At 55.5% G+C, this 17,879-nt stretch overlaps 1 protein-coding gene across 1 annotated transcript; it reads left to right on the top strand.

Annotated features, from left to right (window-relative positions):
- The first annotated feature begins 695 nt into the window (after positions 1 to 695).
- Positions 696 to 17,071, top strand: LOC133357983 (type 1 phosphatidylinositol 4,5-bisphosphate 4-phosphatase-like). Its single transcript, XM_061576234.1, has 7 exons — positions 696 to 843; positions 9,425 to 9,615; positions 11,598 to 11,704; positions 12,210 to 12,315; positions 13,401 to 13,453; positions 14,695 to 14,785; positions 15,850 to 17,071. Exons 1-7 carry the CDS (start codon positions 741 to 743, stop codon positions 15,991 to 15,993), a joined length of 795 nt encoding a protein of 264 aa, XP_061432218.1. The 5' UTR covers positions 696 to 740; the 3' UTR covers positions 15,994 to 17,071.
- Positions 17,072 to 17,879: the final 808 nt, after the last annotated feature.

Genomic DNA, 17,879 nt, shown 5'->3' with positions numbered 1-17,879 from the left:
TACCTCGCCTGGTGCGCAGGAGGTCGTGGATTAGATCCCGACCCTGACGCCTGCTGCTGTATATTTGGAGTTTGCGTGTCTCATCATCATCACGGTGGATGGGAGATGTTGTCTCCCCCGCCTGGTGTGCAGGAGGCGGCGTTCAGATGTCAATAAATCGGCTGTCCGCAAAGGGGGGGCAGCCAAAGAGCCGCTGGGGGTGGGGGGCGGGGGGTAGCAGAGAGCCGCCGCATGCGGCTCTGGAGCCCGCAGGTTGCCCGACTCCCCCTGGTGGCCGAGGGGCAACATTCAGTTTAGGGGGCGGTCGAGCGGTAACGCGCGTGACGTCACGAGCGCGAGAGTGACACGGATGACGTCACGAGCGCGCGAGTGTCGCCCGTGACGTCACGCGCACGAGAGCAATGCCTGTGACGTCACGTGCGCGAAAGTATCTCCCGTGACATCACGTGCGCGAGAGCAATGCCCGCGACGTCACGAGTGCGCGAGAGCGTCGCCCGTGACGTCACGCGCGCGAGAGCAATGCCCCTGACGTCACGCGCGCGAGAGTGACGCCCGTGACGTCACGCGCGCGAGAGCGACGCGATTTGTCCCCCCCCCCCCCCCCCGCTGGTTGACGTCGCGAACGCGCGCGTGACTCGCGTGACGTCACTCTTGCGCGTGCGTCCGGTGACGTCCCCCCCCCCCCCCCCGAGCATCTCAACAAGGGCCCCTCCCCCCTGGCCCTCCCGCCCGCCTGAGCCATGGCCGAGACGACGGACGAGCGGTCCCCTCTCCTCTCCGTCAACAACTCCGGCAATGTCACCCCGTCGGCGGCCACCTTCGACGAGGGCGCCAATGCGGTCGGTGAGTTGCGTGCGCTGCTTCGTGTTGTGCAGACGAGCAACGCCGAGTTGGGACGTTAAACGCGGTGGCCGGGAGATGTTGACTACCTCGCCTGGTGCACAGGAGGTCGTGGGTTCCATCCCCACCCAGACGCCTCCTGCTGCTGCTGCTGTATTTGGAGTTTGCGTCTCTCATCATCATTACGGTGGCTAGGAAATGTTGACTACCTCGCCTGGTGCACAGGAGGTCGTGGGTTCCATCCCCACCCTGCCTCCTGCTGCTGCTGCTGTATTTGGAGTTTGTGTCTCTCTCTCTGCCCGTGGTCGCGTGGATTTGTCTCCGGGTCCTCCGCTGTTTCCCTTCCCCATGTCGAGTCACCACCACCACCAAGCGCTCTCAGTGTTTGGCTGCCGCTGGACATTTGCACTAAACAACGAGGACGAGGAGGACACTTTGTTTGAAGCCGTCATTTGTGATCGCCCGGTCGCTTCTAGAAAAAAAATTAGAGAGCGAAATACTAGGGCAGTGGAGGCCTTACCTGGTCCTATAAAATAAACAACAGCAGTAGGTAATAGTATTATTAGCTAGGCGTGCCTGTCAACCCCTCACCAGTGCCGACAAAATTACAGATGAATGATAAAGGATGACCCCGTGCCCCCCCTCACATCACAAGCGAGAAACACAAACAAATAGGCAACACATTGCCAGTTGCCCCTATTGAAACGGCTACACGCCGTGTGGACTCTAATATGGGATTAAACCCTATGGGTTGACAGCTGTTGGTTTATTTGGGACCTTATAGGATTTTGGGACCTTATAGGATTTTAAAGGGCAAGATTTAAGGGACCCCCCCCCCACCGAGGCTTTTGTATTTCGTAGCGCGCTTAGGCGCCGCGCCGCGCCCATTGGTCCGCTGGGCTCGCCCGGCCCGCGAGCTCGCGCCGTGATTGGTCCGCTGGACTCGCGTCGTGATTGGTCCGCGCCGGCCTCGCAGTCGGTTTGCCGGCTCGGCCAATGAGGGGAGGCCGCTTGCCGAGACGGATGCCGATCCGCGCTGGGAAATGTGGACGGGCCGGGGATTGGTGCTGGGAGGAGGAGGAAGGGGGGAAGATTTGTCCACCACTTGGTGGTGGTGGTGGACCCATGTGGTGGTGGTGGTGGACCCATGTTGTGGTGGTGGTGGACCCATGTTGTGGTGGTGGTGGACCCATGTTGTGGTGGTGGTGGACCCATGTTGTGGTGGTGGTGGACCCATGTTGTGGTGGTGGTGGACCCATGTTGGTGGTGGTGGTGGACCCATGTTGTGGTGGTGGTGGACCCATGTGGTGGTGGTGGTGGACCCATGGTGGTGGTGGACCCATGTTGTGGTGGTGGACCCATGTTGGTGGTGGACCCATGTTGTGGTGATTGTGGACCCATGTTGTGGTGGTGGTGGACCCATGTTGTGGTGGTGGTGGACCCATGTGGTGGTGGTGGTGGACCCATGGTGGTGGTGGTGGTGGACCCATGTTGTGGTGGTGGTGGACCCATGTGGTGGTGGTGGTGGACCCATGTTGTGGTGGTGGTGGACCCATGTGGTGGTGGTGGTGGACCCATGGTGGTGGTGGTGGTGGACCCATGGTGGTGGTGGTGGTGGACCCATGTTGTGGTGGTGGTGGACCCATGTTGGTGGTGGTGGTGGACCCATGTTGTGGTGGTGGACCCATGTGGTGGTGGTGGTGGACCCATGGTGGTGGTGGACCCATGTTGTGGTGGTGGACCCATGTTGGTGGTGGACCCATGTTGTGGTGATTGTGGACCCATGTTGTGGTGGTGGACCCATGTTGTGGTGGTGGTGGACCCATGTTGTGGTGGTGGTGGACCCATGTTGTGGTGGTGATGGACCCATGTTGGTGGTGGTGGTGGACCCATGTTGTGGTGGTGGACCCATGTTGTGGTGGTGGTGGACCCATGTTGTGGTGGTGGTGGACCCATGTGGTGGTGGTGGTGGACCCATGTTGTGGTGGTGGTGGACCCATGTTGTAGTGGTGGACCCATATTGTGGTGGTGGACCCATGTTGTGGTGGTGGTGGACCCATGTGGTGGTGGTGGACCCAATGTTGTTGTGGTGGTGGCCCCATGTTTGTGGTGGTCCCATGTTGTAGCTGCTCACCGCGAGCTCTCGATGCCCTGCCACGTGCGGCATGGTCCTTGTGCTGTCCGCCTTCAGGCCGTGTCCTCTGCTCTGGCACTGGTGGTGAGACGAGGCCTCCCTCAAGAAGGCTGCTGCCGTCTCTGATGTAATGCCATCTAACATTATAGTTACAGTATTATTAAAGACAATACATGTATTATCAGACCCATGTTTGTTTACATGTTCACCACGAGTGCTGCATGTGGTTAATGCTGACTTAATTCCTTCCAAAGGTTTTGTTTGGTGTTTGAACATCTGAACACAATTTCTGTTTTATTTATAGAAAGGGCAACACCTATTTCTATACTTGGTGGTGGTGGTTGTTAGTTCCGTTGTTGTTGTGATTCATGACTTCCCCCAGTAGTGGTGTGCCACTGGGTCATCCACAACAGAGACCCTAACAGCACCAGGTGTGACGACGCAGTGCCCCGATCCTCATCATCACAGCCGATAGCGCCACTCCGCTAATGCCCCTCACTCGCGTGTTCTCTCGTCGTTGTGTCTGTCAAGTCGTCTGTCTCTGTCGACATCAGCAGCCGCACGAAACAAGTTGTTGGTGTCAGGCTCTATCTGCTGCTGGCTGAAAGCCTCCCTCCCCTCCCCGCCCAATCCCTGTCACGTGGCCTCTACCACCTCAGCGGGCGGCAATTCTTCTTTGAGAAACAAAATCTCCCCTTTAATTTTCACGTCATGTAAAAAAAAATTGAAGATTCGCGTTTGTTATTTTTTTCATATTATTATCAGCATCATCGACGTTTGCCCACTTGAGATGGCTGTCCAGTGCCGCTGCGAGGTGTGGCAGCAGTTGACACGCCGGCGACTGTGCATCGCCGACCGATAGGACCGACGGCCATGCCTGTCAACCCCTTATCAGTGCCCTCCCTACCTTATTACAGACCAATTCAGACCTTGTTGGTCACCCCGTGTACGGTGCTTTTTTTTTCTAGAAGACTTTGCAGTTTTTTTCCTGGATTTTTCTGTTTGCGCATTGTCACTTTAAGATGTTTCATGTTTTTTGTTTGTTGCGATTGCACCCGATTCAAGAGCCGAATGGCTCACAGGGCTATACCAAATAAATGAAACTGAAAACTGAAACCCTTCTAATTCTCAACGTTCTTCCTGCAAAGTCCCATCACAAGGGAGAAACAGACAAACAGACAGTTTTTGTTGCCCATATTGAAACAGCTGTACGCTGTATGGACCTGAAAAACTAAATTTCCCTGTACAAGAATATTGGGTAAGCCGTATAGACTGACAGGTATGTGACCATTGTTGTTGATGATGATGACATTGCTACAGTGCACGTGATGCACTAAGGGCTGGGGAGATGGGGGGCGCGGTGTACCGAGCTCTGGACCCGTCACCCGGGAACGGCTCGCATCGCTGGCGAGAGATATCACAACCGGTCCTGGCCACCACCCCACACCGAACCGCCGTTCTTGCCCCTTGGGTCACCAACCCACACTCCACCAGCGTGGCGAAGTATGGTCAGACAGCCCCCGTAACCGGCATGGCGTCAGGAGACAGAATCGGAATCTTAATCTGTGCTGGAGGAATCTGATGAGATGTATCCAGCAATTGGCCGTAAATGATAATAATTAGTAAATTATTATAATTCATTATAATTTACCCACGTTACAGCATTGATTCTAACTGCCGTGTACCTTTTAAGTTTAGTGTTGCAGTATTTTTTTAATTTCCATATCAACATTGCACCTTTTTACAATTAGATGTATACCTACAGTTCAGCACTTGTGTCAAATCCACTGCTGGATGACGGCCTCCCCAAGCCATCACTACCATCATCGGCCATGGTCCATCCACTGCTGGATGACGGCCTCCCCAAGCCATCACTACCATCATCGGCCATGGTCCATCCACTGCTGGATGACGGCCTCCCCAAGTCACCACGCCCATCATCGGCCATGGTCCATCCACTGCTGGATGACGGCCTCCCCAAGTCATCACTACCATCATCAGCCATGGTCCATCCACTGCTGGATGACGGCCTCCCCAAGTCATCACTACCATCATCAGCCATGGTCCATCCACTGCTGGATGACGGCCTGCCCCATTGATCGTGCCGCAGCACGCTGGCCGGTGTCGGTCCGTGAAGGCTCGGAGAATAGAATCGCGGTACAGTACAAGAATGCGTTTGACTGCACCGCCCCCCTGTGCTCACAATGCTGCCAAACTCCTGCTGTAGCCCTATACATCCCTCTCATCATCAGCTTATCTTCCTCCAAGCTGTCATTGTTGTAATAATAGCACGCAGCATTTCTTACATCAGCAAAACGCGTTACGCCGTCGCTGCAAAATGGTGCTGCTTGTTGCTGGCTGCTCGACCTTCTGAGGCTGATGCTGAGCAAGTCAAACAGAATGCGCACCTTGTGGGGCATTCCTTCGTTTTAAATCACGTGAGCTGTGATCAGGTGATGTCCCTTTGCTTCAGCGCATCAATACATTCCATAATTTCACAATGTGGCGTTGTTTTTTTTCTTGAAAACAAAAACCATTCGGCATGTATCCACTCGAAACGGAAGAGGACGGTGCAGCCACATCCATCATTGTACTGCGATTCTATGCATCCCTGCAGAAACATTGTCCGTGGATTGACAATGTTTCTGCCTAGGTGGTGGCTAGGAGATGTTAACTACCTCGCTTACTCTGCAGGAAGTCGTGGGTTCGATGCCGATGCTGACGTAGCCCGCTGTAGATTTGGAGTTTGCGTGCTTTTCTCCCCGTGATAGTGTGGATTTTTCTCATGGGCTTCCGATTTTCCCCTCGCACATTTAGAATCGGCGTCCCGCGTTGAGAGTATTTAGCTACTGCTAGACATTTCCGCGTGATGATGATAAGCCACTTTTGTTGAGCTATCATTTGTGAACGCCAGGTCGCTTCTGAAAAAAGAGCCGGATAGATTGGTGGGCCTTGCACCATTGGAACCTCCTTTGCCAGTAGCAAAATATGATGATTGTTTTTTTTTACCTTTTTTTTACCATTTTTTTGGCAACAAAACTGGGCCTTACTTGGTAAAATATAAAAAAGTGGTCTCTCCTCCAGCCCTACACTGTGCTCCTCCATCAGTATTCTTAGGTTTTTTCAGTAAAGTCACATAGGTAAAAATTCAAATTAATAAAATTAAAATAAAATAAAAATCACGACGTTTCGGAGGCAACACAAGCTTCCGTCTTCAAGTGGAACCATCACAGCACGACTGCTGCATCAAGTAAGAGAAATTCCAAGAAAACAGTCCTTGTATATATACTGGGTCAGGGTGGGAGGAGCCATTGTGAGGTTCGGTGCGGCTGAAGCACGCTGTTATCCTACCACCGGACCTTCTGCCCCCACCACCCTTCACCTACCTTCATCCGTGCCCATTTCATCACTTCACGCACGTGCCCCATACCCCACCGCCTCTCGTCCACGTTGCACCCATCAGACACCCTCGCCCACCATCACACTCCACCTTATTCCACCTTTCCTAGCCCAGCAACATCAACTCCGTTCCCTGCCCCTGTCCCTCCATCCGTCAGCTCCCTCACTGACCAACATCGGCTCCATTCTATAGCGCCCTGGAAAGGACGCTGTATACATCCGTAATAGAATAGTTTTGTGTCGGCTGCTGCTGCTGCTGTTGCCGGGCAGGAGATGGAGGAGAACACCTGAGCAGGTGGAGCCCATCTCGACCAGGCCCAGGAAGCAGTCGGATCTTTTTATGGACGTCTGCGTTTATTTTACGCGTCCGTGGGAACAAAAAGCGGTTGTACTTTCGCGTTTGTTTTGACGCGCGAGACGACATATTAACTCAGAATTGGGCTTTGATAAAAAAACACAGAGGACATAAAACCATAAGGTGGGCCAACTGGAGGAAGTGAATAAGTACATCTTTGTTGTTTCGCTCGCAGGAACTTCCACTCCCCCCCCCCCACAGTCAAATATTTTACACGGAACCAGCGGTCATCAGCCGTGAGACTGGGTTATTCATTAAACTTAATAGGGGCAGCTTCAAATCACAGTGTTCCTTTACTGAGCTGTTTTGTTGTGCGTATGTTGGCCTTATTCGCACGGTACTGAGACACCGGGGGAAAGGATACCAACACGGAGCACGAAAAAGCAGTTGGAAAGAAATCCGTTTACAATCTCGGCGATGATTTAAAAGTGCACAGCTCCCATGGCTTCCTAATGTCGGAAGGAAGAGCGTTCCAGACGGCCGCAGAAGCGCGTCTCAAAGCGCAGCGCGATGCGGTGACCATCTTTATTCGACGGGTAGCCAAAAACTGCCGCTGCTGCTGCTGCTGCGAGGATGAGCGGAGTTTGCGTGATGATGGTTCATGCTGCTTGTGCAACAGCTTTGGCAATTTAATGTTAAAATTACGATCTACGCGATGTTTTCCTGGAAACGGTCAAGACTGTCTTTCAGCAGGGCCCCGCCAAGTTTTCGCAGGAGGAGAGCGATATTGTTGCTGCGCCCGAGACCCCGATTCAGTAATCCGTCGGTCATTTTTCAGCATTGACACGTATTTTTAAATCCTTTATATTAAGTTCACTTGCTTGCTTGCGCGCTTACGACCGTGCAAAATTTTCGGTCGTTTTTTAACCCACTTCCCGTGATCCAATCGAGCTGACATTTTGCACACAGACTCGTTGTGCGTAACAATTGATTTTCGTGAAAAAGTTTTTCCAAAATTTTACACTTTTTAGGAAAAAATAAATTATATTTAATTACCAATTGCTTAATGGTGGCAGGCAATCATCTGACCCATAGGTGGCAGCCATCTCAAGCCGGAGGACGAGAGAACTCTAGCCGCCACGCATATAAAGGATTTATAGTGAAAAACTTTGTTTTTACGGGTAAATTTTTTAAAGCCAATACCCGCTTGCATTACAGTTGATCATAAATGATCCGGCGTGCTATTATCCGGCTTCCAACATGAACCGGTGGTCCTCGGCAAACTCGGCGAAACCGGCAAAACCGCTTCGAAGACTGTAACCAGTCCGTCACTCGTCAAACACACCATCGTCATGTTGTGGTTGAAATAAGAGCGGCGTATGTACATCCCCCCGTGCAGTGTCTTCGAGATGCGAGTGGTACGCACGGTACAGTGAATACGGGAACTTTGTACAGAATGATATCGATTTTTTTGTCTAGTTTGTATGTTTTATTTACGGCAATTTCACATAGCAAACGCATTTAAAGCGTGAAAAAAATTACACCTAAAAAATAATGTCACTTAAGATTGTCCAAAAATATGCTATCTAAAATAATGATGTAGTGATAGCCCAGCGTTTTTGAAAATCCGGCAACCCCCACCCCCGAAGCCATCGGGTAATCGATGATCGACCGTCCGTGTTTCCATCGGCTCTGGGGAGGAAACCGCAGAATCCAAAGGGTGCAGAACAGCGAGGTTCCTGAGTCGGTAATCGAACCCAGGTCCTTGTTTCTGTGGGGGCATCAAGTTGAGTTATCAATGCTGCTGCACCCTGCCGCCCAGTCATACAGCTGCACCGCAGTGCAGGCGTCTGCTCGTGTTTACAGCCCTGACCCATCTTCTTGGTTCTTTCGGTAAAGTCACGTAGAATGGAAATAATAAAATAATAAAATAAATCCCTGCAGTCATGAAAGCATTAAATCGAAAAAGCCCTGACCCAGTGGTGGAGATGCCACATTCCTATGGTGTGGGCAGGTCTAGCCTCAGGACAACATTCTTCTTGACTTCCCCACAAAGTGGTACTTTATGGGTGCTGATGATGATGGGCTGAGCCTCCACCCCAACCAGGATGTGAACTAAACCTTACTGCCGTGAGCCGTGAGCTCTACGGCTGAGCCGCCTGGAAGTTCCACTCCAATTTAGTTTTGTGCGGCGTCGAGACACGACTGCGTCTGCACCGGTCGTGGGCTTCCCCTAGGTTGACTCGGCCTTAGGTGGCCAGGTATGCTGCAGGGCACACCAACCAACCCCCTCGTGTGCCGTGCCCGGCCTTGACAAGCGCTCTCGCTAACGGCACTTGTCCCGGCAGTCGTAAGAGGCTATTCGGGGGATCTTTGTCTTGGTATGTAGGGAGGAGTGGTGGCACTGCGCAAACGAACGTGACGACCTCATTCGATTCCCGGCCAATGGCTGACATCGGTTGCGGATATGCGAACCGGTCCTGACCCTCTTATAAGGTCGACGATGTGAGTTAGCGTCGACGATGTGAGTTAGCGTCGACGATGTGAGTTAGTGTCGACGATGTGAGTTAGCGTCGACGATGTGAGTTAGCGTCGACACTGGGAAGACAAAGGTGGCCGGGCGTGGCGCTGGTGGGTGCACCACGCCGCCCTTAGTAGGCGCTCGCTAACGACACTAAGAAAAACCACGCGGCTTGTCTTTGTATTTGTGTCTCCCTGCCCCCCCCCCGCCTCCCTCTCCGCCCCCCCCGTCACAGGCTTTCCAGGCTTTCCGGGGGGCCCGCCCCCCATCCTCCCCGGCGAGGCGCCCCCTCCGTACACGCCGACCACGAGCCCGGACTCGGGAGGGGTGCCCATGATCACGTGCCGCGTGTGCCAGTCGCTCATCAACGTGGAGGGGAAGCTCCACCAGCACGTGGTCAAGTGCAGCGTGTGCAACGAGGCCACGGTGAGCGGGGACGCGTGTGGGACGCGTGTGGGACGCGTGTGGGACGCGTGTGGGACGCGTGCGTGACGCGTGCGTGTTGCGTGTGTGACGCGTGTGTAACGCGTGTGTGACGCGTGTGTGACGCGTGCGTGTTGCGTGTGTGACGCGTGTGGGACGCGTGCGTGCGTGACGCGTGCGTGACGCGTGCGTGTTGCGTGTGTGACGCGTGTGTGACGCGTGCGTGACGCGTGCGTGTTGCGTGCGTGTTGCGTGTGTGACGCGTGTGGGACGCGTGCGTGACGCGTGCGTGACGCGTGCGTGTTGCGTGTGTGACGCGTGCGTGACGCGTGCGTGTTGCGTGTGTGACGCGTGCGTGACGCGTGCGTGACGCGTGCGTGTTGCGTGTGTGACGCGTGCGTGACGCGTGCGTGTTGCGTGTGTGACGCGTGCGTGTTGCGTGTGTGACGCGTGCGTGACGCGTGCGTGACGCGTGCGTGTTGCGTGTGTGACGCGTGCGTGACGCGTGCGTGTTGCGTGTGTGACGCGTGCGTGTTGCGTGTGTGACGCGTGCGTGATGCGTGCGTGACGCGTGCGGGACGCGTGCGTGACGCGTGCGTGACGCGTGCGTGACGCGTGCGTGACGCGTGCGTGACGTGTGCGTGTTGCGTGTGTGACGCGTGCGTGACGCGTGCGTGACGCGTGCGTGTTGCGTGTGTGACGCGTGCGTGACGCGTGCGTGTTGCGTGTGTGACGCGTGCGTGTTGCGTGTGTGACGCGTGCGTGACGCGTGTGTGACGCGTGCGTGACGCGTGTGTGACGCGTGTGGGACGCGTGTGTGACGCGTGCGTGACGCGTGCGTGACGCGTGCGTGACGCGTGCGTGTTGCGTGTGTGACGTGTTGCGTGCGTGTTGCGTGCGTGTTGCGTGTGTGACGTGTTGCGTGCGTGTTGCATGCGTGTTGCGCGTGCATGTTGTCCAGGGAAAAGCGCTGTAATCCAATAAAATCGGACAAACCTGACCAAATCACCGATCATCGATCAGCCCACGTGTGGGAGAAAGTAGGCGTGCCGTTGCCCGTAGGGGCGTGTCTCTGCCCACGTGTGTGTCGACGTGCGGGTGTGGGGAGCGGTGGCGCAGCGGTTAGCATGCTGCGCTACGAACCCGGCGAACCGAGTTCGATTCCCGCTCGCGGCCAACACCGGTGACGGTTTATCTGAACCGGTCCTGGGCCTCCCCTGGATCGACTCGGCTCAAATGAGTACCTGGTGCGGTGTGTACACATCGCCACTAGGGAGACAAAGGCGGCCGGGCGTGGTGCTGGCCACCCACCCCTCGTGTGCCGTGCCGGCCTTCATAGGTGCTACTCGCTAACAGCACTTGCCCCAACAGTCTGTTAAGGTTACACGGGGGATCTCTGTCTTTGCCGTCAAGGAAACAACGCTGTAATGCAATAAAATCGGACAACCCGGTAAAATGATCAATCAGCTCGTATAAAAAAAATGAATGTAGCGTTGTCCATATATGGTCTTGTAAAACCCGAATCCATGTATATATATATGTATATGTGTTGAACTTCTTTCGCGCCGTACGTAGCCAACGGCGCTCATCGGAGTTGCGGCGGGGGGTTGGTAGGGGCAGGATGGCGACGGCCTTCGTGCAGCAGTGGATCGATCTTGGCTCCGAATTTGGCCGAATAAAAAAACGACAGTCCAGAAAATGAATCGTGATTTCGTGCTGAGACTCCTTGTGCTGCACTGGGGGGGGGGGGGGGGGGGGAGGAGGGTGGGGGCAGCTGCCCGGGGGCTGCCCTTTCTAACAAATGTGTTGAGACGAGATGCGGCGGCGGTGCGCAGCGCTCCGAGACACCCCTGGCGTGTACGGCGGGAGGGCGGCTCGCGGTGATCGGTGATGGGAAAATGTTCTCGAGCTGCAAGACCTTTGTGAACCCGGTTGTCCACCTGCGTTTGTCCACCCACTCACCCAACCCACCCCCCCTACCACAGCCGATAAAGAATGCTCCCCCGGGCAAAAAGTACGTGCGCTGCCCGTGCAACTGCCTCCTCATCTGCAAGGTGACGTCACAGCGCATCGCCTGCCCCCGGCCCAACTGGTGAGTGCCCTCGTTTACAAACACTGCACACACACGTGCGCGGAGGAGACGGGCGTGCAACGGCACGCAAGCACGGGGACACGCACGGGAGGAGGAGACACCGTCACGTACAGCGCTCGCTCACAGACGCAAGCGTACAAGCGCTGCGCTACGAACCCGGCAACCCGGGTTCGATTCCCGCTCGCGGCCAAAACCAGTGACGATTATCTGTATCGGGCCTGGCCCTCCCCTAGGGTGACTCAGCCACAATTGAGTATCTGGTGCGGTGTGTCGTAAACATCGTCACCGGGGAGACAAAGGTGGCCGGGCATGGTGCCGGCCACCCACCCCCTCGTGTGCCGTGTCAGCCTTCGTAGGTGCTGCTCATTACGTGCGTGTGACGTGTGTGTGTGTGTTACGGGTGTGTGTTACATGCATTTGCAATGTGTGTGACGTGTGTGTGTAACGTGTGTGCATGTGTGCGTGTGACGTGTGTGTGTCTGACGTGTGCGCGTTCCACACTCAGCAAGCGGATAATCAACCTGGGCCCCGTGACGGTGGCGGCTGCCAATCAGTCATCGCAGCCGTTCGGCACTCGTGTGGTGTGCGGACACTGCAGCCAGACGTTCATGGTGAGTGAGGAGTGAGCGACGCGCCCTCACCACGCTCGCCTTCGGCGCTTTCTACAGACTCCCTGCCTTACAGGATCACAGACTCCAATAGACCTACAGACTTGCTGCCTTACGGGATCACAGACGCCAATAGGCCTACAGATTCGCTGCCTTACGGGATCACAGACGCCAATAGGCCTACAGACTCGCTGCCTTACGGGATCACAGACTCCAATAGACCTACAGACTTGCTGCCTTACGGGATCACAGACGCCAATAGGCCTACAGATTCGCTGCCTTACGGGATCACAGACGCCAATAGGCCACAGTCTCGCTGCCTTACGGGATCACAGACTCCAATAGACCTACAGACTTGCTGCCTTACGGGATCACAGACTCCAATAGACCTACAGACTCGCTGCCTTACGGCGTCACAGACGCCAATAGGCCTACAGACTCGCTGCCTTACGGGATCACAGACTCCAAAAGACCTACAGACTCGCTGCCTTACGGCGTCACAGACTCCAATAGACCTACAGATTCGTAGACTGGCAGCCAAGCCAACTCACAAACCTTGTACATTGTCTCTCAGCTTTCTAGACTTACAACCTCATAGACTCACAAACTCATAGACTTGCAGCTTCATAGACTCTCAGACTCGCAGACTCACACAGCTTCATAGACTCACACAAACTCACAGCCTCATAGACTCACAGACGCATAGACTCATATACTCACACAGCTTCACAGCCTCACAGCCTCACAGACTCACACAGCCTCATAGCCTCATAGACTCACACAGCCTCATAGACTCACACAGCCTCATAGACTCACACGCTCACAGCCTCATAGACTCACAGCCTCAGACTCACAGCCTCATAGCACACATTCAACGTCCCCATTCGGTTGTCAACCCCTCTTGGCGTCGATAAAACGAGGACCACTACAGGGGACGCTCATCATCCTTGATTTTTTTTCAATGGATAGAGACTGGTCCCTGCCATAGGAACGTGGAAACGTCTATCATCAGCTGCAGGCCGTAACTGCGGGTAAGTACGGCCTTGTATAACGAGTCGTTAACCCGGCGACTGCTTTGCCTTTCGCAGTGGGCCGAGTATCGAGATAACACTTTGGCCAAATGTCCGCACTGCAAGAAAGTGTGAGTAACAGCACTCGCTCGCAGCTTCACTCATGCACTTGAGTCCTTCACAGGTGACTCATTGGCTGCTGTAATCATTCATAGGTTCACTCGTTCGTAAACTCACTCACTCACAGCTTCACTCATGCAATTGAGTCCTTCACAGGTGACTCATTGGCTGCTGTAATCATTCATAGGTTCACTCGTTCGTAAACTCACTCACTCACTCACAGCTTCACTCATGCACTTGAGTCCTTCACAGGTGACTCATTGGCTGCTGTAATCATTCATAGGTTCACTCGGTCGTAAACTCACTCACTCACAGCTTCACTCATGCACTTGAGTCCTTCACAGGTGACTCATTGGCTGCTTTAATCATCCATAGGTTCACTCGTTCGTATATTCACTCATTCGCAGGTTCACTCATGCACTTGAGTCGTTCACAGGTGACTCATTCACTGCTGTAATCATCCATAGGTTCACTCATGCACTTGAGTCATTCACAGGTGACTCATTCACTGCTGTAATCATCCATAGGTTCACTCGTTCGTAAATTCACTCACTCACAGCTTCACTCATGCACTTGAGTCATTCACAGGTAACTCATTCACTGCTTTAATCATTCACAGGTGCACTCGTTCATTGATTCACTGGGTCACTGATTCACTCATTTCAGTCATTCATTGTTTTGGTTGTTCGCCGTTTAAATCGTTCAAGGAGTCAATTGTCCACGGATTCAGATGTTTACCATTCACTCACTAATTCACTCATCATTCCATAATTTACTGCTGTATTCATTCAATAGTGTGTTTAACGATACAATCTTTTACTTTTTCACTGATTCAATCTTTCCTTGTTCTTTTTTAATGCATCGAATTCGCCTATTCACTCATTAACTGATGAGTAGGTATGAGGGTGTGTGTGTGTTGTCTGTGTATATGCATGCACGTGCACAGTGGTAGTGTAGCAGCTAGCGTGAATGGACCTTGCGACCTGAGTTCGATTCCCGCAAACGGCCAACACAAGTGACGATTATCTGATTCGGTTCTGGGCCTCCCCTACGTCGACTCAGCATAAAATGAGTAGCTGGTGCAGTGTGTAAGCATAGCAGCTAGGGACCAAAGGAGGCCGGGCGTGGTGCTGGCCACCCACTCCCTCGTGTGCCGTGCCCGTATTCAGGTGTTTGCGAACAGCACTTGCCCTAACAGTCTGTTAAGGCTACACGGGGGATCTTTGTCTTTGTGTGTGTGTGCATGGATCAGGTCGTCGATTGGAAGGCGGTTTCCACGGCGACGCTGCTGCATCTTCCTGGTGCTTGGACTCATTGCTGTCGCGATCGGAGCCGGAGTCACGGTCGGTCCCACACCGGGGGAGGCGTGGGGGGAGACGTAGGGAGAGAAGGGGGAGACGTGGGGAGAGACGTGGGGAGAGACGTGGGGAGAGACGTGGGGAGAGACGTGGGGAGAGACGTGGGGAGAGACGTGGGGAGACATGGGGGGGGGGGAGGAGGGAGATGTGGGGGGGGGAGACGTGGGGGGGGGAGACGTGGGGGGGGGAGACGTGGGGGGGAGACGTGGGGGGGAGTGGGGAGACGTGGGGAGAAGAGGGGGGAGACGCGGGGAGGAGAAAGGGGAGAGACGTGGGGGGGAGATGTGGGGGGGAGACGTGGAGAGGAGAGACGTGGGGGGGGAGAGGAGAGACGTGGGGAGGAGAGGGAGACGTGGGGGGGAGCGGAGGGAGGCGTGGGGGGGAGGCGTGGGGGGGAGGCGTGGGGGGGAGGCGTGGGGGGAGGCGTGGGGGGGAGGCGTGGGGGGGAGGCGTGGGGGGGAGGCGTGGGGGGGAGGCGTGGGGGGGAGGCGTGGGGGGGAGGCGTGGGGGGGAGGCGTGGGGGGGAGGCGTGGGGGGGAGGCGTGGGGGGGAGGCGTGGGGGGGAGGCGTGGGGGGGAGGCGTGGGGGGGAGATGAGAAATGTGGCTTCTCCAGACATCAATAGGGGGGCACTCTCCTGTAAGCAATGGTTCAATGTTGAACCACCTGTTGAGAAGCAAGTTAGAGGCTGATGAGAAGTCTGCGGGGTATCTGTACCGGGATCAGCCAGTGTTGTTGTGTAGAGCCCTGGTTTACACGGCAGTAGAGCCAGGGGTGTCCACAACCCAGTGGATGTCTGAGCCAGTCCCACGCCTGGACAAAAAGGGGTCGGGTCGGGCGAGAGAGGGTGCTCAGCTTTCGGTCGTTAAGGAAAAAAAAGACGCAAGGAACCCAATGCACGTGACAATGACGACATGTGGAGTGGGCATACCTACGGGCTTGCCTGCCCGTGCAAGGCGATGACGATGGTGATTGTGACAGCCAGGGTGTGTGTGCGGTGTGTGCGGTGTGTGCGGTGTGTGCGGTGTGTGCGGTGGGCGCGGCGTGCAGGTGGGCACGGAGAAGATGGCGCGTGAGCACCGCGGGATATACGCCGCGTGGATTCTGATCTACGTGATCGGTCTGGCCGTGCTGCTGCGAGCCTGCTACTGGGGCTGCCTCAAGGTGAGCCAGCCGCAGCCCGCGCTGCCCTGAAGCCCTCCGGCCACAGCAGCAGCAGCAGCGTCACCGCCACCACCACCACCGCCGTCGTCAGCCACCGAGACCGAACTGCAACCGCTATCACGGCTACAACAACCACCGCAGCTGCTTACGACCGTAAACGTGTCCAACCTGAACGAGCGCGGCCACCCGCTCGTGCCATCGTAGCCGTCCTTGCCGAGTGTTTGCCGATCGTTTTGTGTTTGTCGGCGCGGGTGTGCCGACGCCGTCAGCGCGTCAGCGCTGTGTCACCGCCGCCGACGCCGGAGCGTACCGCCACCGTCACTTTTTGGCAACGGCGCCGCCGCCGTTACCGGTGCCACCGCAACCACTTGCTGCCAACACCGAGACCCGCCGATATCCGTCACCACAACAACCAAAATGTTCAACACCACTTGCAACCGCTATCATCACCGTTACCAGCAACCATTGCCACCGCAACTACTGTCTTCATCGTCATCACCATCACCACAATCAATATCTTCACCACAATCAATATCTTTACCAGCACCATAAGCAATATCACCATCACCACCGCCATAACGAATGTCACCATTACCACCGCTATAACATACATAACATTTCTACTGATATGGATATATACCATCCCCATCAGAATCGATATTATCGCCATGACCACCACGACCAGCAGTCGCCACCATCGGTCACCGTGACCACGGCTCTGACCCCCACCAGCGCGGCAAGGAACCCCGTGGCTCACGGCTCCAAGTTGAGTTTTGATTGGCAACGTGCGTGCCGCCGAGCGACACAAACACCAACTCCCGTGACACTCCTCCTCCTCGTCGTCACCGCAGGCCGCGGCTGCCCTCCGTCGCGTCACGGGCAGTGGCGGCCGCTCGGCGTGTCCGTGGGGGGGGGGGGGAGAGTCGCGCGCCGGCAACTCGGATTGCGCGCAACCGACACCGCTTGCCGCGTGGACGTCTGTGCAACTGGTCGCGCGGTCGAGTCGGCCGCTGCGCTTCCGAGCGTCGATCCGCTCGGCGGTTTGCGGCGGCGCGTTACATCGAGCGCGCGACACGTTTCGCGAGGCGCCACGATCATTACGATCGTCGTGTGGGTGGTGGTGGGTGGGGCGGTGGTGGTGCTGGTGTGGGTGGTGCTGGGTAGGGCGGTGGTGGGGCTGGTGGTGCAGTTGAAACTTTGCTCTGGCCACGCCCAGACACGGCCTCGCTGCCGTGTCTGTGGACAAAGTGGTCGCCGTGTAGCTGCCTCCGCGCCCGTCGCTACGTGCGCGTTGGGACACGGTCTGATCGATGCTGCTGCTGCTGCAGATGATTCCCTTGTCTTCTCCGTTAGATCCGAAGCTCAAGTGGTGGTGGTTGTCGTCGTCGTCCTTGTCAACTTTTGTTTCTTTTTGCAAACCTCGCCAACGGAGCACTTAGCGGCGTAAATCTCAACCCGGCAGATCGCGCGCCCTTGTAAATAAATCCCACTGCTGCTGCTGCTTGAATGGATGGGAGGAGGAGGATGATGATGATGATAATGAGGTTGTGCGCGAGGTGGTTGGGTGGTGGTGGTGGTGGTGTGGAAGCCCTGATGGGGAAGTTGTAAGGGGTTTAAACCGAGCACGGATTTTTTGCAGTGGACTTAATTCACAAAGTTTGGCGTTGTTAGCGTAGCGCGTGGGGTTTGCTCGTAAGTGAAACGGACGTCTCTTCTCTTGTCGCAGCCACCTGGGTTACGAGTCCCTGGGGAGAGAGGAGTTTGACTCTTCGTCGATGACGGCCCAACGTACGGGCTTTGTCTTCCGGCGTGTTTAACTTGCAGCGGCTGGCAGCCGTGGGGCCAAGGGTTGCATCCGTGTGCGTTTTACAGATCGTTCTTTTGCCAGCGCCGGTCTTTCGTCTGCCCGAGTTTTG

Source organism: Lethenteron reissneri, chromosome 60 (assembly GCF_015708825.2).
Source record: "Lethenteron reissneri isolate LAM-NWPU_2019-01 chromosome 60, ASM1570882v1, whole genome shotgun sequence".
Taxonomy (NCBI): domain Eukaryota; kingdom Metazoa; phylum Chordata; class Hyperoartia; order Petromyzontiformes; family Petromyzontidae; genus Lethenteron; species Lethenteron reissneri.
This window is presented reverse-complemented; position numbering and strand designations above follow the sequence as displayed.

Coding starts and splice junctions, on each gene's coding strand:
- LOC133357983 (XM_061576234.1), top strand. CDS start 741: ATGGCCGAGACGACGGACGAGCGGTCCCCTCTCCTCTCCGTCAACAAC. Junction 11,705..12,209: donor GCCTGCCCCCGGCCCAACTG/GTGAGTGCCCTC, acceptor TTCCACACTCAG/CAAGCGGATAATCAACCTGG. Junction 12,316..13,400: donor ACTGCAGCCAGACGTTCATG/GTGAGTGAGGAG, acceptor TGCCTTTCGCAG/TGGGCCGAGTATCGAGATAA.